Below are 20517 nucleotides of genomic sequence, written 5' to 3' on the forward strand. Positions count from 1 at the left end.
AGGAAGCTTACTGTGGGTTTGGTAGTTGTGCATCTGGGGGAAAAAAGGCAAACGAGAAAAAACCCTCTTCAGCAGATACAAGTAGAGGGAAACACAGGGAGGCAATTTCAGATGTTAGCAGCTGCAAAGGAAGAGATACTTGCACCAAGCATGCAAGATTGTGTAGGGACAAAGAAAAGGCTAATATGAAAATACTTTATTGATCTACCTACCATGAGGGCCAGTTCTTTACCAGGTGATGGGCCAGACATTAAGTGCCTGTCAGAGAGGTTCATAGTGGAGCCAGGCAGAACAGACGTGCACTGTGTTGGTCACAGACTCTTGGATAAAAAGAAAAAATGCTGGGACAACTTCCTTCTGTGCCCAGGTGTGCCTACGTGTGGGGCCATGCCACATCTTCACCAGCTTTCCTAGCACACAAGCTGGTGCAGTCTGTGCATCCTACCTGTGAGGTTAAACCCCCTGCCAGGTGGGGCATAGCATCCTTGTAGAGGTGTAATCTTACCCCCAGATTACACCCATTTGTACTGAACTACTTACAAATGAACAGGGAGTTGGAGAAGAAGCAGTATCTAAAGGTAGTCCAACACTGCGTGAAGTCAGCCAGAAAATGCCACTAAAGACAAAAGCTGTATGCTACAGTCCGTGTTTAAAAAGGATTTCACTCAGAGTCTTTGTGCCTGCCCTTCGTGCAACGCCAGCACTCCTGGAAGGTGCTGTCCATTGCGTGAGCTCTCTGTCGTGTTCCTGAATCCACTTCTGCTTCTGATGGCAAGCTCCACTCTTAACACCCGCAGCAGCTGCACTCTCCCCTGCAGACGCTGCAGACTGAAGACTGCAAGTATGCCAGAGAGCAGGTTTCCAGTTCAAAATTCTCTTGACAAAAAGGATGCTGTTCAGTTGTAATAAAGGCAAGGTACTAGCTCAGGCAGGGGGAACCGAGCATGCGAATGCAGAAAGATCTGTAGGAAAGGACCTAGGGGCTGCTTTGGTTCACCAGCTGACAGCATACTATCACAAAAAAGGCAAACTTCATCTCAGAGATAAACAGGGCTGTCATCAGCAAGACACACGAAATGATCCTTCCCCTTCAGTCGGCAAAAGCAAGCTGATAACTGTAAATGTAACAAATGTAACATGTGGGGGATGTTATCACTTCAGGTGGTCAGAAACAAGTCTTGGTTCTTTGTGAATAATTCGGACGGTTGCAAGACAAGGGACTCCTGAATAATCCCTTTAGGCGCCTGGGCCTTGGGAGAACAGGTATGCAAACTACAGAGATAAGGAGGCTGCAGGATGATCTGAAGACCCCCGCCGAGAGACGCCAAACGAACATGTTCGACGGACATTACCATATATTAATGAGTTCTCGGAAAAGCCATTACTATGATAAACATTTCTTGGAAATGTAATTAATATGTATGTTAACATAGCATAAATACCTAGTAACTGTGTCTCTTCGGTGCACACGTTTGGAGGAGAGATCCCCCGTGTGCCCGGCGCTGCAATAAAGAATACCTGCTTAATAGTCTGCCGACTATTGAGTCTTCAATTCCGGCTTTTCACGGCATCAAAGCCTTCTGGTGGAGACGTGTCCAGCTTTAGCCAGCACATTTCAAGACAAATCGAGAGTGTTGAAGTAGCCTAGCAGGAATGACCAGTACGCGCAGAAGAATTGACCCAGAGGAAAGATTTGGGCAATTGGGATTGTTTACTCGAAAGAGGAGAAGGCTGATGGGAAGCACAAGAGCAGTACGTAAACACGGTGTGTCAGAAAATTAAGACAACAACCTGATCTGCTTGTTCATGGGGGACCAGACTAGACTAAAAGGGCTTAAAGTCCACCAAAAAATACCCAGTAGAGATGTGGAAGGGCTGGTAAGGCTAGTGAAGCTCTGAAATGGACTGCGTGAGGAAGATGAGAAACTCCCATGCTGGAGATATGTAAGGCCAGTTAGAAACATTCCTCTCTGAAGAATTTTGTAGTTTACCCTTTGCTGGTATAGTGAATGGATTGCACAGGTCCCTTCCAGCCTAATTTTTCTGAGATTCTGTGCTGTGTTGCAATTGATGCTCAGGTGGTGAAATGGATCCTTGCTCAAGGGTGAGTGGAAGAGTTTCTGATGTGATGTTTCCCTTTAGACCCACTGCGAGGTCAGGCTGAATCTCGGTGCTTGGATCCAGTTATTTCCTTTACTGCTTTCGGACTTAGAACCAGAAATGTTCGTTTTCTGGGAAGATGCTGATCACCAGTGTCCTTCCCAAAGGCTCAGTTAAATTCAAAGCTCCATTTTCAAATTAGGCTTTGTTTTGGATCTTCGAGTTTACATTCGAAAAGAGGGAACATTTCCCACATCTGGTCGTTTTCTTTGTGCTTATAAGCTGTAACTGTGAAGATGCAAATTGCTGTAAAGTATGCAGCAGACATAATTTCCGTGCTAACTCTTCATCCTTTCTGTTGCAAAGGTCTCTTGTTTCTTTTCCAATTTATTTGCTGTCTTTCCTTCTTCCTTTCTGTGGGTTGACCTGTTTCTGTTGGAGACAGCTTTTACCCACCTCTCTTCTGCTGGACTCTCTCATTCCACGAAGTCTCTACTGGCTTTTCTGCAACCTTTCTGCTTGTTACTGGACCCCATCTCCTTCATCCATTCCCATTCATTCGTTCCTTCCTGAGCCCAACATTTACTAGCCTGTTGTTTGCCATATTTATCTCTATTAGTTATGATATAATTTAATGCTTTATGAGATGAGAGACTAATTTATTCTGTACATAATCTAGTCCAGACCTTGGAAAAAAATGCAATAAAGTGTTAATAATAACTGTAATGTGTAGCAGATTGCCATGCCTGGCACAGAATGTTTCATTTAAATAGAACCACAGAAGCCGAGCATAGTTGAGGCTGGAAGGGCCTCTGGAGGTCGTCGAGTCCAACCCCAAATCTCAGCAAATGCTCATGGCTAGTCTCCGTGATGTCTCCTGCAATACTGGGTTTTTGAGAATACAGTTCTGATTACCGTTCTCTGAACGCTACAGAAGCACATCAGTTGTTTTTGATCTAAAAGGATGTGCTGAAGCCCTTCCACATGTTTGTGGCAACTGAGTCTTTTTGGGGAAAACTTGTATTCACCTCTAGAAGCTGAAATCAAATAAAGAAGAATTGTCACAAAAATAAACCATGGCTGCAGTGAAGACTGGATTCATACATATGACTTTGTGAACCAACAGATGGTTCTGCAGAACTGAATTTATCTCTGCGTGTCTAACGTACCTTTTGTTTAGCTGACTTAGGAGCTAGTACAGAGATGATCTGTAAATAAAATTAACAAAACAGGATAATGGTAATGAACTGAGAACAGAAGTTCAGGGAAATTTGGTGATGCATAATGAGATAAAGTATTATCTCATTATGCATGAGAAAAAATATAGCAAATTACAGTAGGCAAAAAGAAATCTCTCTTCTGTCAACCTCGGATTCAACTGTGAAAGAATTCGAGAGACTTCAGAAGCTGTAACACAAATGCAATCCTAAAATACTTCTTATTAAGAGCCACATTTGGAACAACATCGCGTGCACACTGTGGGATTAGAAAGGAGATCTTTTTTCCTATTCATGTGAATGTAAACCTGATGTTTGCTTATATTTATAGAAAGAACATCTTGTACCTCTACAGCTAACACCTTTTCTACATGAGGGAAACCTGCCACGTTGAAATGACGATTTGGATTCTGTAGCACTTGCAGAAGGAGCCCCTCCACCAGTGCTTGCAGGAACGCACTGGTGACCGCAGCACCTCGTGGGTGGCAGATGTGAGCAGCTGCGTGAGACAGTTCCAGCTCTACTTGCCTCTTGCTTCAGCTGTGTCCAGAAAATAGGGAAAGTCATTGACTCCTTCATCAAATCCTTCAGCCTCAGCAAAAGAAGCATCCTGCAGATGCAGCTGACACATCTTATGGCACCAAACTGTCAATTGTTACTGCAGATCAAAAGAAGCCTTCACCATCACCTAAACTATCCTAATGTGCAGTCCACCTGCTGCATCGCTGATTTATGCTATCATCAAGGATGCAACAAATCAGGGTAGGCATGGAGTCTCTTTGGCTAATGTCCTAGGGGGGAAACTGCAGATTTCTCTCAGGCAGAGCTTAGGGAAATAAATATGTATTTGGATATTGTGCATTTCCAACCAAACTGTTGCCATCTGGGGCCGTTGTTTCGGAGATCGCTGGGAATTACCCTGGGTCACCTTGGTCAGTTAGCTAGTCCTGACACTCACAATGCAGTCATACACAAATATCTGAGCCTTGAAAAGGTTATAAAAATTAGGAGCTTTGTTGGGGGGGATCACTTAATGTTTGGACAACACGTCCCTTCAATCACAATACAGACTAAATTAATTGTGCTATCACAAAGACAACAGAAAAATGTGGTAACGATTTCATAAAAACTTTCATTTTAAAAACAGATGGAAGGATAATGACTATATTATTAGTTTTAAGCTGCATGAAAACATAGTGCTTGGCCCTAGCAGACTAGAGGTATAAGCAACATAATTTCTAAGAATGTCAAAATTATCCCCTCGCTATTTTGGAGCGACTAACTCATCTTCGTTTTGTTTGTTTTCCTTCTATTTTCCCTCCTCCTTGAGCCATTTTCTGTAAGATCCTACACCTTTGCCAGGAAGGAAACATGTAGCCCACTACAACGTTTTAGGGAGAGCTTTAACAGCGTCCTGCAATAGTTTTGCAGTTGAGAGGAGAAGTGAGCTTGCGTTAGATGCATCAGGTGCAGGCAGGAAACGGGGTTTTAAAATGTTACTGTGTTCTACAACATTACATCCTGCAGCTGGGAGCATAAAGCAGTTTTGACAGCTGGGTCTCCATGGAAATAAGTACACTAAGACTGCAGCTATTTTAAGAACTTAAAGGATGCCGGAAGGTTACAGATAGGTACTACATCTGGGGGAAATCAGTAGAGTTTTGGACAATTCATACCCTTCACTTCAGGTCTTCTGCTTGTACTGCCTGTACTAACTTGGACAGTAAGAGACTGCAGAAAAATGTGACTGGTTTGGCAAGAGAGCCATAGGCCCAGGGATGTAAGAGAAAGCAGCAGCTTGTGTTCAGAACCGGTTTCATCTAATTCAGAATGCAGGCAGTAAAGCCCGTAGAGATCATCATAAAGGCTTTATGACAGAAAGTGAAAACGAAACATAAGCACAAGACTTCTTTGTTAACTTCAGTTTTCTAATATTCACATCTGGCAAGTACCCATCTGGTAACACCAGCTGTGGTGGGTGTTACCAACTCTACTGGCCGAAGGTACAGCTCTTACCATAAGGACAAGTATTGTGCAGCGTCCCACTACTCTTTTTGCACCGGCCTGTCTCTACCAGTCTATGTCTAAGCTGCTCACCTGAGAACTCTCTCTTCTGCAGAGGCTTCAGAAAGCTCTTTACGGAGCCTTCTTTTGAACGTCTTCCACTTGCAAAAAGGGTGGTGGCGTTTGCCATCATTCCTGTCATAGAGAATAACTCAGATTCTCCTTGGAGCCACAAGTGATAATTCTTACCCAGTTCCCAAGCTGGGTAAGTAATGCATTTTTAGCACAGGAATAGTAATGCATTTTTTTCTGCCGGAAACTTGGCAGAGAGCTGCTCTTCTCCCCCAGCAGTACGCCTTTCTAAAGGACAGGCCAGATCAAGTACCTGGATGTTATATTATGCCTTAGTAAGTCCACTGTTCTCAAACTCCGCTCATTTGCAAATCGGTGCTGAATTTAAGCAGTATTCCCAATTACGAGAATATTCTTGCAAGAAGATATCCTTGCTTTATATCAAGCTTTTATTTTGCAAACTTTGGGGAATATACTTTCTTTTATACAGCTTAGGAAGTCAGTGGATAAACACAGAAAATGTGAGCCTGTCTCATTGCTGAGAAGTTAAAAACTTTTTGTAGAAATCCTGTCACGTTTCTGTCTCCGAGCATACAAGAACACACCACAGAATTGGTAGGAACTGATCCAACTGTCCATATTGGGCAGAAAGCTCACCTGCTCCAGGAAGATTTTACTCTGTGGCTGTATGAGTTTTTGCAATCTGGAAGAGAGAAGTGAAACGCTCCCCAGGCCCAGGGAAATACCACAGCTATCGAATTTTGGGGATTACGCAGAGAGGGTTCTGTTGAATAAAGCAAGAGGAATGTAAGCTCATGGCCTGCCTTGCTGACTTCTAGGTTAGAGAGCCAGGTGTTTCAGTAATGATGCCTTGAAACTCCAACTTGCACAGCAGAAAAACCTCTCTTTTTGAAAGATTTCTACCTTACAGATTGTCCTCTTCCACCCATTCTCACAAGCCTGTGCTTGGCCTCTTCTGCTCCAGTAAAATTACTGTGCATTTTCTGTACTCATACAGTTAGTAACTGTACCTGCTAACAGGTGCTAGAATTTTTAAACCAGTTGTATCCACGAAGGGCCTCTGCACACAGACAAGTGTGTCCTCCATCACAATATCGCAGCAGCGTTGTTGTGTCTTCCCTGCACTCCTTGGTGCCTTTGGTATTTCATCTGGGCAGGGACTACTGTCACTGAGCAAGCTGGTGCAACACCCAACTAAAGCTGAATCATGTGGCAGGCAGTTCTGAATTTTCAGAAAAGAATGATCAGAAAGGTGACTATTTTATTATTTTTAAGTAAACAACATGGAAACAATAGTAAAAATTAAGTCACAAACAGGCATAGCCTAAGTGTAACCACAGCGTTAATACTTAACATGAATATAACAGAAATTACAAGTATGTTAACATTATTCATTCTCAGTCAATGAACAAAAGTGTACAGTAAGGTCAGCATCAATCTATTAAGAATGCTACAAAACCAGCCGGCCAGTGTCCTTCAAAAGCAGAGTGCTTGCTGCAAGCCAGGCCGGAATGACTGCTGCCCATCCCTTCAGGCAGCTATACTCCTAGGCTGGCTACGGACCATGCCTGTTCTCCCATTTCTGCACGTAGTTCTGACATTTCCCTTTGTTTGTGAGGGTTACAAAAGCACTACCTGCCAGGAAAAAAAAAAAAAGAGCCACAGTGCCAAGGGCCAGCCCTCACACGCTGCATGAATAACACGTGTGTGCAGCCTGGGAGCTCACACTAGAGGCAAAGCTGGCTCCGTTGACAGTGTGTGACATTCATCAGTATCTGCTATTCAACCTCCTTTCCCACCCTCCCCTAGCTCCTTGCTCCACGGATAGGACATGCTTTTGGAGCTGTACCGCTTTCAAAACGCTTTCTTTTACACATCATTCTTTAATAGGAACTCTGTAACACAAAATAAAAATTTTGCTTTTGTAGAAAGGGGGTTCTTTAAATACACCCCTTCCATCTCCTAGTCCTTATACCGTACCTTCCTCCTTTTCAAAACATTTACTAATGCATGTATTTAACCACCTGCCTCTTAACAGAAGTACCAAAATGACACTACGAAAGGCTGACTTGCATTTGGTATTGTGGTCCTGGCTCCACTTGGTCTGAGCCACGTAGGATCAACTTCTCAGCTGGAACACTTTCATAATCATAGAGGGGGATACTCCCTCAAAAATAAAAATCCCCAGTCTTTTTAGAACCAGACCGGAGGACATCAGTGAACAAAGCAGTAATCTCCATCTCTCTTCCCATCAGGATTCCTCCTAGGGTGCCATCTTCTGCCGTACCATTTTCACTGGGGAGACAAGAGAAGACATCAGCTCGTCTATTGTCAATTCTAAAAGTTTTGATGGAGAAGGAAGAAAAATCCTACAGCCTGCTCAAGCGGGCTCTCTTTTTCTCCCAAACCTATTTACTAAGACCTCCCCTACTCCTTTCTCATCCAGCTCATGATGTTTCAGGAAAAAAAAAAAAAAAAAAAATCCCCACAACAAAAAAGCCACCAGCCCAGAAAAGCAGATGTGTGATTATTTCTGTGGAAGGCTCAGTAGCGTTTTTGGACACCACTGTTCCAAGTTGCTAAGTGTTCCCCATAAATAACTACTTTTAATCATCTCTCTATTAATTACAGCACAGCAAATCTATTAGCCAATACTGTAGATTTGTGCTGTCAGGCCAAGTCTGGACATTCTCAGAAACAAGGCAGCGTGCGCCAAACGAGCAGTAACAAAGTAGCTGACTATTTGCATTCCTCTTCTGGCCATCAAGCTTAAACAGTCCAGATGTTAAAACTTCATGCAAAACTAAAGCCATGGTTTCCCAGTATGGCATCTTCCGCAGCAATATGGCTTTAAGATGCTCCCTTGCATCCCCTGCCCTGCAAAACCTGCAGGTTTGTGGGACAGCGCTCTGAGCTTCGTTAGGAAATACAGAGCGAGGGCGCAGCAATTAAGCCAGTACTGCAGTCGTCGTATTCTGCTGTGACACCACAGTCGAACAAAACTTCCACCCTGCCTTATTCCCACAAGTAACACACCGGTGTCGTCGTCCTGCCGAGCGGGCCCTCTTCTGTCCGGTGCTTCCCGGCGTGCGGCAGCTCTGAACTGTCCCGGTAGTCTCGGCCCTTGGAGTTCTGCATGTCCAGCACTGCCCGGCTCTTCGAGGGAAGCGGTGGCTTGTTCTGCTGCCCCTGGATGCTTGGGCTGACTTCAGACCTCGATGGCTTGACTAGTTTTTTGAGCGGTGCTGAGTTTTCCGATGGTGCTGTCATCTTCGGTTTGCCTTGAGTCTTTTCACCTGTATTCTTTTCTTCAGATTGACCAGAGCAGGTATAGGACCGAAATCGCTGTGTGGGGACCAGGAAAGGTGGTGATGGTTGTTTGCCAGAGGTCTTGCTGCTCTCGAGCTCCTGCATCTTAGTGAGATGAAAGCTCTGGTCAGGCAGTGGCGGCTGCTCTTTTCGCGGGGCCTTGGAGTAGTCCTGTTCTTTCTTTGATGCCACCTTGCCCTTAGAACCCATAGAGCCATACAGTGGGTTCTCAAACATCTCTGGCTTTTGCTGTCCCTCCTCCTGAAGCAAAGGCTCCGCTGTGGTTTTCCCCGGTTCAGGTGGCCTACAGTCACCAAAGCAGTGTAAAAAAGAGACTTGTAAGGAGCAGGCAAGAGACACTAACTGATTTAAAGAGAAAATGAATAGGAAATGAGCATGATAAAATTAAACTGACTGTGCAAAAGGGTAACAGGATAACAATTAAACTCGGGGGAGATAACAGAATTGTGTCTTGTTTTTACATTGTTTAATCACTATTAACATGACAGCTGAGAGCAGATATGCATGGAACTGTATAAACTCCCTGCTGGACTGGAGTCTTGTCAGAGTGATACTTGGCTTCTCTTTAAACAGAGATAAGTTAATGAGCCAAACAGCGCAAGTGCTTTGATGGCTCTGCAACATGCACAAATCTGAATTTAAATATTAATAAGAATCCTCAGATCTGGCAGAGAGGGTTGAAGTGGCTGTCCGGACGGTAAACATAAGAGCTCACATCACTCTGTAGCATTTTACAACTAGGTCAGTCCTCTTGCTACCAATGCCACATGGTATTGGTAGGAAGGGATAACCTCCGTAACGCACCCAAATGCACAACGTGTAAGTAATATCTATACACTGTGGAGTGAGACAATCTTTGTGTGTTCACAGCTGAGCCCTTTGTATTGAGGCTCAGACTTGAATGACAGCACAGCTGTGCCATGGGACAAGGGAGGTTTCGTGGTTTCTGTATGACTCGACCTGATTTGGCAAGGCTTTCATCTGGAGAACCGCCACGATACTTAAAAGATCAGCCACAATATCACTGAGCAGAATGGAATAGGGGTGAGTGGCACATGTTCTTTGGGTGTCTTCAAATGAGTTGTGTTAGTTACTTTCTGAAAGTCATTACACGCAGGAGCAAAGAGCTGAGAGCACGATGAAGCGTTGTCAGGTACATGACAGATCGAGGCAGTGCTTGCAGCTCTGACATCTGCAAGTTCTGGCTTATCGTGCCACATACATTTACACCAGTGAACTCTGCCCCAGACTCAGAAAGCAGCAGTCGCAGTGAAAAAGAGGTCTAGAACGAGGACACCGATTGCTAGGTTGGAGTAGCCTCATCACCTTACTAAGCTGGGTAGGGACAGGATATTTTCAATTGCTCGATGGAAATTCTGCATTGAGACTTGTGACAGATCCATCACACGGATGCTAACTTCTCTAGCAAGCTGGACATTTGTATAGTAGTGTAAGCAGAAATTCGGTTAAAGTACTTCACACATGACGTGAAGGAGCTCTCCTTCCCATCCAGTGGAAAGATCTGTGCCACACTCTTCCCCTGTCTTCTTTATTACCACAGTCAACTCTGTAGTCTTCTCCTTCTCTTCTCTGGGTAGAGAATTAAATGTATACATATATTTTTGGCTTTCCTTTCACAGAAGCCTGAGGAACTACTGCACTAGTTTTCTTTGAGTATGCGATGTCTGCACTTGTGACCTTGACTTATCTTTTTCTAAATCTAGAGATAAAGGATGGAAAGAATACGCTGCACCTCGAGCTCTCTGTACAGAGAATGAAATAGTGACTGTGCAGAATGGCAGGAGAGAGGGGGCTGGCCCCCGTGCAAAACTCAAAGACTCACAGGTACTCTTGACTCCGACTACAAATGCTTCTGTTTACTGTAGGCTGGAGGGAAGTTTTTGGAGACAGAGGCGACAAGGAGGGTGATGTGGAGGCCGACTGACTCTGTCCCATCACGGAGGTAGTCTCTTTGGGCTGCTGCTCGTAGATCCAGAGAGCAGGTGGCTGGTCTGGTGAAGGTATCTGCTTAAGCTGGCTGGTTGCAGAGGGTTGCTGAGAAAAAGCAGCCACCCCCAGGTAGCTGGGGTTGCTGATGTCTGTGGGAGCAGAGCTGCTGAAGAGAAGAAATATTGTTAGGAAAATACATGCACAAATACTTTTTTTTTTGTCTCCCTGCCAGCTACAAAGGAGCTGGTGCCCACTGACGGCTTAGATTCCATACCACCTACTTTCTTTTTTATTTTTTGTCACTGTTGCTTCAGAATCAGAGAGTAAGTGGGAGTCCTGCTAGCACGTCCCTCCCTTGGGTCACCAGAGAGGAACCAGCTGGGTCAAGGCCACCTCCCCCAGCCCCAAACAGTTCCTCTGGCTGTGGCAGACACTTCCATTTCCAGGCTGCAGAGAGCACTCGGCTTCTGCAGCCACGTACAGGGGCTTTTACAGGTTTCTGGGCCCGGCAGTTCAGGACAGCTCCAAGCTGGAGGAGAACGGCAGCGCTGGGCAGCATTGCGCAGCACAGCGATGTGCTGCTGGAACAAGAGAAGAGACATTTGGCCCGCTGAGGTGTACCCATGCAGAAGGCAGGAAGCTGCCCGCAAAGAAGGGCACCTGTGAAACGGGAGTGAAAGGACGGCCTTACCCAGCCGCGTCCGGTGACTCGTGGCAAGGAAAAGACAGGCATTTTGAACACAGCTTCCCACCCCAAGCCGGCAGAGGTGAGGCACCAGGGTTACCGTAACATATCCTCCTTTCCCGGGTTGTCTGGAGAAGAGGAAGCACTCCCCCAATAGCGAGCAATGGCCGCTGCCTCTCTGGCCATCAGATGAGTGGATTTTGACTTTCTGTTGGAAATAAAAGGGAAATGTAAGTGGGGTGCAGGGATCCAGACTGACTAATGCATTCTCAGCTTTTGAGGCTTTGGGCTCAGAAGCGTTGACCGGCCCTGACAGAGGGCCACAAAGGCAGCTTCCCAGCGCTCGCCATGCCCAGTAACACTGCTCCCACAGCAAGCCCACCTTTGCGTTTACTGAGCCAAATAGTTTTTTGTAACTAACTTACCCGCTTGCCCTTTACCTGTTAGTCTGATCCCAGTCTTTGCTAGGCTCTAAGTTGCTGATCTTTGGTTTCTGCCCAGTGATTTCATCGCGTTCAATCTTGACAAAATCTGAACAAAAGAAAAGGCATAAAAGAGTGTTTTAGCAGCTTCAGAGTCTGAGTCCCTAAGTTTTCTGTGTTACTGCTTGTATTAAGGCATCTCTGTCTATCAGAATGAAAGTGAGACAATTTTAAACAGTTGTTGGTATTATGTTTTCAGCGGCCCACTAATACATGTCATGTCTTGTTGGCGTAGGAAAAAATGCGTATCTTGAACTACAAAGGTCACGATCCCCCAAACAGTCAGATACAGGTCATTGCACCACTGAAAAAAATAGTAAATGTCACGAGGCTGCTTTTCTGCTCTGAAAGAGAACAACAGGCAGCAAGGTGAAAATAAGCAATGTTTGTGGTCTTTTAGCTGAGGATCTGCTCCTTGAGAGCCTCACGTGCTCTTTGCAGATGGCTCCCAGCCTGACTGGAGCAGGGAGAGCTTCGGCACCTTGTCATATAGCTACTGCAAGCGGAGATAAGGTATCACCCCCATTCAATAAAATCAGAATCAGTGACAGACAGGGGGCTCTCTCAGTCTGCCGAATTTACTGGAGTGATGAAAAAGAAAAACCCAAATGGAATTGCTGTGTCTTTCTGAAAGAGTACAGGTACACTCCTGAGAGCTAACGATACTCACAGCTCCTTGCAGTCAGCATCAAAAGCCCTTGCCTCTTTGGGACTAAAAGTACTGCAAGGATAATTTTCAGTTCCTTGACAGTTATGAGAAATCGTTTGAGAATGATATTCTCTAGAGTGAGCATTGCAGAGATGATCTCCTTACCATACAGTTCCTTACATATGGTTCCTTACCATACAGTTTCTCTCTCTGTTTTCCTTGTGAAGTTTGTAACTTGATTTCACCTTGGAAGACCCCTGTTTTCTCACCATGGTGTGTCAGCACAGTATGGATAGGAACTAAGGATTCTGTTGCTTCTATTCGCAGGGCAATGCAGCCTTCCCCTAGAGCACAAAAAGGAGACAACGAGCCTGGGACTGAGAAAAAAAGCATTGAAATCTTATTCTCCTGTCAGTCTTCTACTATCACTGTGCTGACAGGGCTGAGATTACTGGAGAGGATCTGCTTTGGATCACAGTAAGGAGTGTAATACCTCTTGAGAAGTCAGGGGCATTCATTTCACTTCTTCACATACGTGAAGGATTTGGGCATTGGAGACAACCGCAGGTGACTACGGGGTTCTGAGCTTCCATTACTGGTAAGGAAAACATGAGCCTGTGACTGCCATTTCAGTTAATGGGATTTTGGCAAAGAGCCCTCTGTGGACAAGGATTCCAGTCTCTGGCTGGTTAGAATTTGGGAGCAAGCAGCACTGACAGTGACTTTTCTGTAGCCAGGAGAAATGCATCAAGTAAGTGCAAGTGAAACAGGGCTTGTATGTTCTGAATAAACCCATTTAAACAGACTGACTCCTGATTTAATTTCTGTAAAGTACTTTCTTTTTAAGTCGCTCCTCTTTTAGGGCTGGTAAAGCTTACACAGATTGCTGCTTCTAGTTCATATTCCTTTAATCACCATTACATCACGAAATATTGCCCACAATGTATTTTTGTATGTATTCAGTTCTAAATCAGAAGTCAGAGCATCATAGATGTTCAGTCTATAAGTTACTGCTGTTCTCTCCCACTCTTTCAGCGGTTTGGAAAAATCTAAGTAGATTTTGACTCATCCAGAACTTTAAGGCTGAGCACTTACCATAAGATTCATCACTGTCTGATGACTTAATGCTGATGAGGATGTGTTGGTCCAGTAGGTATTCTGGGTCTGAAATAATTGGAGTCAGCTGCAAAGATGAGTTAATGTGGGTCAATGCAATAGGTGGTGTACACAAACACAGTTCTCCCCGTGCCTCAGTCCCAAATGAGCAAAACTGGGCTGGACAGACCCCTGAGGGTCTCATGTCACCCCCAGGATCAGCCTCTGATGATGTCTGGAGTTCTGCAGTAGAAGGCCACACACTTTTAGAGTCCCCCCCTTCTCGCTCCCAGCACAGCAGACGGAATGCTACAAATCAAACACTCATGGGATGAGCTGCAGTTTCCTCCTGCAGTGCGGGACTGAAAATCGCTGGCAGGAAGCGATCTGGACTCTGATTACAGTCTGTTCCCAAAAATCTGTTTGGCTGTTGTTACAATCACTTATTGTGGAGTCTTCCCCCAGTCTCGCAGTGTAAGGCACTCTTTCCACAGTCAGCACTTCTTCTGGGCTATTCAGAAGGGTACTGACATGCCTGTTTGCTCCAAATCCAGGAGCTCTGATAGTTCTTCCAGCTCCCACCGTGCCAGGAAATGGAGAACAGATCTGATCTAGAGGACAGGACTTGTCTCAGACACTGACGCACAGAACAGCGCTTCTGGCCATTGATGGTCTTTTTAACACAGGTAAAAAATAGTCAACTCTTCTAAAAAATAGCAAGAAAAACCTTTGTCAGACAGGACAGAGAAACTCTAGGGCAGAGTTACTCTTTAAGATGTTTAGTCTTCCATCTAAAACTAAAAAATGGGCCTGCTTAAAAGACTTGTCAGCATAATTGTGGTCACTATAAAGGAGGAAAAAGTCACGCTCCTGAGTGACACAGTCATGACAGCGAAATTCCCAATACAGATGAAAGCACACTGGCAAGGAAGGCCTTTCCTGCTTGCAACGTATTCTGTTTAGCTGAAGCCCATCCTGCATTCTTACAATCTCTTTTGAGTGTAAACAAGATCACAACCATGTTCCTGAAAACAACATTTGTAGAAGTGAAACACTTAATGTTGTTTATGGGATGCGAGTGGAAGGCTTCTCTTTCCATACCACATGGAAACATAGTCCCAGTTTACCTTTGGAAGCGCATCAGCGAACTTTACCACAAGCTCCCCTTCATTCCCATCCTCATTTTCTCCTTCCTGGCTCTTTACAAAACCTGCAAAGGGATGAGAAAAGAGTTCACCAGAAGAAAGACAGCAAGAACTTGGCTACAAATCCTTTTCAGATGCTAGATCTCCAAAAGGTCTACAATTATTTTCCCCCTTGGACACAAGTTTTAAAAGTATTGAGAAGCTTCAAGTCTGAGCTTTGGGTGAATGTTTACACAGTAATTTTACAAGTGATTTTACTGGAGCATTGTTAAATGGTTTTATTTTACAGTTAAACTTGGCACTGAAAAGCTCAGTGCATACATGGACTGGAGGATAGGAACATGACAGCTCTTCCTACGCCACTCAAGATAGCACACTTTTGAAATTCTAATTTAAGATTCGTAATACACTGTTTCCATAGAAATTTATGCAAATTTTGATACAGCCAAAAAATAATCTTTTATGGAACTGTCTTTGACACAGCGCTCTGACATGCGATAATGTGATGAAGCATACACCGAAGGCATGCTGTCCCACTTACAGGAGCAGTCCTGTGATGGGGAACCGCTTAAAAAAACCCGCAGCAAGGGCACGTAGGCTCGCATTACATAAACAGCTGAGCCTCAGCCCTGCAGCACAGGGACAGGGAGTAAAATCTGCAGCACTGGTGGGTACACGGTCCCGTTTACAGAGTCAAATCACTATCTTTCCTTTCACTTCAAGTTCATCCCCTGACTTAGTCTTTTTTTAAACCAGGGTAATTAAATTATTTCTATTAGCATAACGCCGATGAGTTATTTTGAAAGCACCTGATCATTTGTAGCAGGCCCGATTAGAAATGTAAACAATCATGTGTTTGCTAAGTAGAGATTTTGTGTGATAAGCAAGAACAACACGTGTTTCTCTTCAAGGAAGAGACGATCAGATTGCCAAACCAAGAAATGGTGGAAGGCTACATGTCTAAGCATGGGTTACGACTAAATGGCTGTGGGTTTTGGATTGTACTGCTGACAGTATCGGATGACTTGGAAACTACAACAAATCTGTAGGACATCCCTTTTTTGCACTAGAACATGCAATCCACACAGGTATTTATTTGGATCAAAGCAAGAGAAAGGGGGACAATCCAAACAAGCAGAAAACTTTGACAGAAAGAATAAAGATGGGCAAACCCATACTTTCTAAGCAGCTAGAGTGAAACTCGATGTAGAACTTGGTCTGGGACTTGGTCTTCAGAGTAGCGTAGCAGTGCAGGAACTCTATCTCCCCTTGGGAATCCGTGTACTTGGAGTCTAGGAAAGAGGAAGGGAAAATAATGCCATTTTCAGTAGGAGATATAGAAGACATTTCTGAGTGGTCTCTTTAAGAATCAGCCTTTTCTTTCAACATATACAAAGCACTGCATTTTGTATCCAAAGATGAAGACAGCACACGTGCAGCCAGCCTCACTAACCGTTCTTTGAAACAAACTGTGAGGTGACTCCCACTTCAAAGGTGGCAAAGACAGGACTGTGGTCACTGGTCATGATGTCAGTAGCGCAGCCTGCCAACGAGAACAGGAGGAGAGTTACTGCCCTGCGTCTGCCCTGCTCCAGCGAGATCGCTGCGATAGAAATATTATTCGGTAATTTTCCAGAAAACGTAACTGTCGCTGTGGTAACTGTCTCTAGTCAAAGGTGTTTCTACATAATCTCATGTTAGTATATAGGAATATAACTCTTTTGTCAAAATACATGAAGATTTGATGAACGGACACAACTTTACCGTATCATTTCGCAAGCGACTGTCAGTGTTTGATTCCCCCAGTACAAAAGCGCTTGCGGGCTTCCTGGTTGCCTCTGCAACGTGCACAGCTAATTAAAGCTCTAACACGGCAGGAAATCACGTAAGAATACACTGGTGCTGCTTCAGCGCTACAGAGCGGCTCATGGCCCAAGATTAACAGTGAGTGAGCAAGGTCTTGACTTGACTTAAGCACACACCGAGTTCCAGCAAGCCCAGTCCACTGAACAGAGCAGTGTACAAAAGCAGATGCCAGACTTTCTAGACGTACTTATTTGACCGCACACCTCATCGTCATAAGCTCTGTGCCCCCCTTATCCCCCAAGAGACTTCTACGGCCTTCTTCTCAATCCCACACATAGGAAACCATTGACATCATACTCGGATGCTTGGTCCTACATATAGTTGATGAAATTTCAGCAACTAGTAGCTAAGTCTTTTTCTAACCAAGTGTTGTGGGCTCCCTCCCTTCCCTGCACTGCACTTCTGTGACATTTCTCAGCAGGAAAGGGAAGAGGCTCTTGGTACCACACAGTCCTTCTGGAACACGATTTGATAGAACAGAGGTGTTCGCAGCTTCGGCCTCTGCAGACTGTGTGCACAGGGCCCGCCCTGCTGGCACCATCAAGTAAGGAGCTCCTGGTGGTAACTCCACAGGGAAAGTGGTTGTTGTTGCCAAGAAATAACTGGTGTAAAGTGATCCTACAGCATGGCCTAAAGCTGGACAGCTGCAGCTGTCTGAGCAGTATTCTGCATATAAAAGAGTAACAGAATTAATTCCCAACCTTGCAAGGCTACAGGCAGGGACATTTGGCTCCACTCAGCCTGGTTTAACATCAGGAACCTCTATGCTGAGTGCCTGGCAGTGCAGGGAGATCCTACAGACTCTGTTCTGAATCATTTCCGTTTCAGACTGATTGCTTTGCTATCTACAATCTGTTAGCTACCCACCATAGGACTGACACACAACGTGCACCATGGGGTATGATTTCCAGAGCACTCGATCACACCAGGATGGCAAATTGTACTTCATCTGCAAACCGAAGGAGAAGCGATGTCAAGAAGAAGGGAAAGGACCAGTTCACAAAAGAACAGGAAATTCATTTGCCCAAGCACCACATATTTGTGTCAAATCTTTTTGTATTGACTCCTTTCAAAACACTACAAGGGCAGAAAATGCACAGATTGGTTCTGGCCACTTTCTTCTGTAGGAGCTGCTTTCCAAAGGGAAATCAGTTTTCACCTACCCCTGTAGCTTTTTGCTTGGTGTAAGCATACTTCTCCCGGGTACCTCTTTCAAAACGGTAGGTTGGAGCGAAAGTAATCTCTTCTTCCTCTAAAACAGAGAGACAGCTCTGTTAAGTTTGGCCCATCGAGAACCCTCACTTGGGCATGACAGCAGCTGCTCCGTACACCCTGCCCCACGCCAAGTCTGGCAGAGAAAGGTGCTGGAAACGGGAGAGGAACCTGCCGACAAGCTCCGAATCTTACCGAACTGCAGAAACACCTTTTGGTCCTTTCTCTCTATGAGAAGCTGGTCGAAAGCCAGCAGCTCCGGATACTGCTGCTGCCTGATCTTCTGGATAATATTCTCTGCTTCCTGCCAACAGGGAAACAGCAGAGCTGCAGATGATGCACAACCTGCTTATAAATACCCCCTTCGCTGGTGAGCCGGCAAGTGCTTCTGTACCATTTCACAGAGCCATAACCCCGTCACTTCCCCACCTTTCCCTCCACTGAAAGGCCCTCATCCCTACTGTGTGGCTGAACATTTATCTACTGAAACAGGCATCAAAATGCCCACACATCCCCTGCACAAGCATACACACACACACACACGCAACCAGATGCACATCAACACCAGGCTTGCTGTTACCTCCCGCCTACTGAAACCTATCCAACATTTATTATGGCTTGCCTGCTTCCGAGGGCCTGTTCTGAGCCATTAGAAGCTAACCAAATAGAGCAGAAAGGCAATCTCTGGATCAAGCTGTTCAGGGACAGATGCTTGCTCGCAGTGGGAAGGAGAGCTGGGCGGTTTGGGGAAGCGATCCTGCCTGGAGCAGCAAAGTGTGCCAGGCGGCATTCCCGACATGCGCTGGGTCCATTAATCCTTGGAGAGGGCAAAGGGGGTTTCCTTAGTCTCCCTCAACTGGTGCCATGCTCGTGCCCTGGGGATCCCTTCTGCCTCCCCTCTTTCTGCCATGTTGCCCTAGATTAGCTGAAGATAGTGCTTCTGTAGCAACACAGTATTTTGTCTCTCCAGGGATTCACACAGAGTCCCTAACCGTTGGGGGCTGTTCCACGCGGTAGTTCAAGTCTCCCAGCCAGAAAAGATGAGTAAAGCGATGAGTGATGTTAAACGGACTCAGTTTCTTATCTCCCAGTGTCAGGAAGCGCAGGATGTTCGTGTAGTTCTGGTTGCGTCTGTCAAGACAAGAAACATCTGCCTGACATACTAAATTGCCATGGAATTTCTGAATGCCTGGGCTGGCAGAGACTGCCGCTTCACCAGGCACGGACCAGTCTGGCTCAGCATGCAGACAGGAGCAGATCGGGAGCCGAGAACTTGCCAGCCCTGCCTCGCACTGCGCCTCAGCAGACAGGCCCGGACAACGTGCTCAGTGTCTCCTGGTCAGCCAGCCTACCTCACGCAACCGGCAGCGCAGCTCTCACGCTGCAGCTCTCATTGCCTGTGGCTGGGGAGCAGGAGGGCAGCCCGCTGTGAAGAGGCGGCAGTGGCATTTACAGCAGCTCCGGGCTGCTCCACCTCGGGCGTCGGGCTGTTTCCACCTGAACTGAACGGCTGGAAAGCTGTCCTAAAGCTGCTTTTGTTGCCTCCTGGGGCTGTGCTTTTCTGAGCTGCATGTCCTAGAAACCCAGCATTAGATTGTTGCCTGCAGATTTCAGCAGCAAACACATAACTAGATTTTGGCAGCTATTCCAGGCCCTGGGGAACCCTTCCATACAAGTTAACTCCATTAGTGGCAAAGACCCTGTGCAGAAATCCCACACCGTCTGTTTTCTGGGTTCTGGACTGGGAAAAATGGCAAAGACAACATATTCATTTCAAGTTCTCTTTGCTTTCAACTGCTCTAGCTCCTCCCAGTGTGGGCACAGGTCTCCCACCAGCATTGGGATCTTTGCCTTCCAGTCCCGTGCTGCACAGAACCTGCCTAGCCCACGGAAACTCATTTCACAGCTGGGTATAGAGAATTAGCCACCATGGAGATGCTCCTGTGCTACACGCCTCCCTCGTGGCACTCCTGACAGCGTGCTCTGCCTCGCGGGATCCTTCTCAGCTGTGCCCCAGGGTGCACCACAGCTCCCGTGCTCGCAGTACTGCCTACAGCGAGGAGGCAGACAGTCCCCTTCAGCACGTTATTCTGGGGTGGGAAAAGCCTTCCCACATCTCTCCAAAACACTGTAGATTAGGGAACTGTCTTCCTCGTGTATTGGGCTTGCGTAACGGGCTGCACAAGTGTTGTGCGAGACATTTACACTTGGCTCTGAAATCATTTTGCTGTCCGTTTCACCTGCACCTATGTGGTATTGCCATACAGCAGAAGTCCCTCGCTTAAATGGTGACACAGTGGGCAGTCTTTTGCACAGTTTGCCCTCCCAGGAGACATTTAACAAATTTTTATAGTCAGGAAAACATGGTTGCAACTGTCTGGTGGGCCCTCCTTCCAAGCATGGCCCAGAGAATTTCACGCTGGGTCAAGATCCATTTTTGAGAGGGGAGGATGTATCTTACCTGTGTTTCTTTTCGCTTCCTGAAGTCAGATGGCTGTTAACAAACCCAAAGGAGGTTCCATTAAACATGAATGACACCCCCACAGCTCCTTTATTACCTGGAAAAGAGAAGCCAAAACTGTCAAGAAATCAATCCACCTCCAGGCTGAGTCTAGCAAAGATAATAAAGCACCTAGCACATCTAAAGTGGAGCGGAGGACGGAGAAGAGAAATAAGTTGACTTAATCAG

At 45.8% G+C, this 20517-nt stretch overlaps 1 protein-coding gene across 3 annotated transcripts in view; it reads right to left on the reverse strand.

Annotated features, from left to right (window-relative positions):
- Positions 1–6667: 6667 nt before the first annotated feature.
- The window catches only part of INPP5D (inositol polyphosphate-5-phosphatase D), a 55342-nt gene continuing 41492 nt past the window's right edge, over positions 6668–20517 (reverse strand). For 2 of the 3 annotated variants that reach the window (XM_075417655.1, XM_075417657.1), the window contains exons 14-27: positions 20290–20386; positions 18821–18959; positions 18024–18132; positions 17780–17868; positions 17484–17565; positions 16204–16293; positions 15929–16042; positions 14733–14815; positions 13606–13693; positions 12705–12854; positions 11820–11910; positions 11480–11587; positions 10588–10857; positions 8430–9027 (exon numbers count right to left, since the gene is read on the reverse strand). In XM_075417655.1, the coding sequence (XP_075273770.1) occupies positions 8430–9027; positions 10588–10857; positions 11480–11587; positions 11820–11910; positions 12705–12854; positions 13606–13693; positions 14733–14815; positions 15929–16042; positions 16204–16293; positions 17484–17565; positions 17780–17868; positions 18024–18132; positions 18821–18959; positions 20290–20386 (2108 nt within the window). Of the gene's footprint in view, positions 7710–8429; positions 9028–10587; positions 10858–11479; positions 11588–11819; positions 11911–12704; positions 12855–13605; positions 13694–14732; positions 14816–15928; positions 16043–16203; positions 16294–17483; positions 17566–17779; positions 17869–18023; positions 18133–18820; positions 18960–20289; positions 20387–20517 lie in introns of those variants that run through there. The other variant, XM_075417656.1, reaches the window with a different exon arrangement.

Source organism: Opisthocomus hoazin, chromosome 4 (genome assembly GCF_030867145.1).
Source record: "Opisthocomus hoazin isolate bOpiHoa1 chromosome 4, bOpiHoa1.hap1, whole genome shotgun sequence".
NCBI lineage: Eukaryota > Metazoa > Chordata > Aves > Opisthocomiformes > Opisthocomidae > Opisthocomus > Opisthocomus hoazin.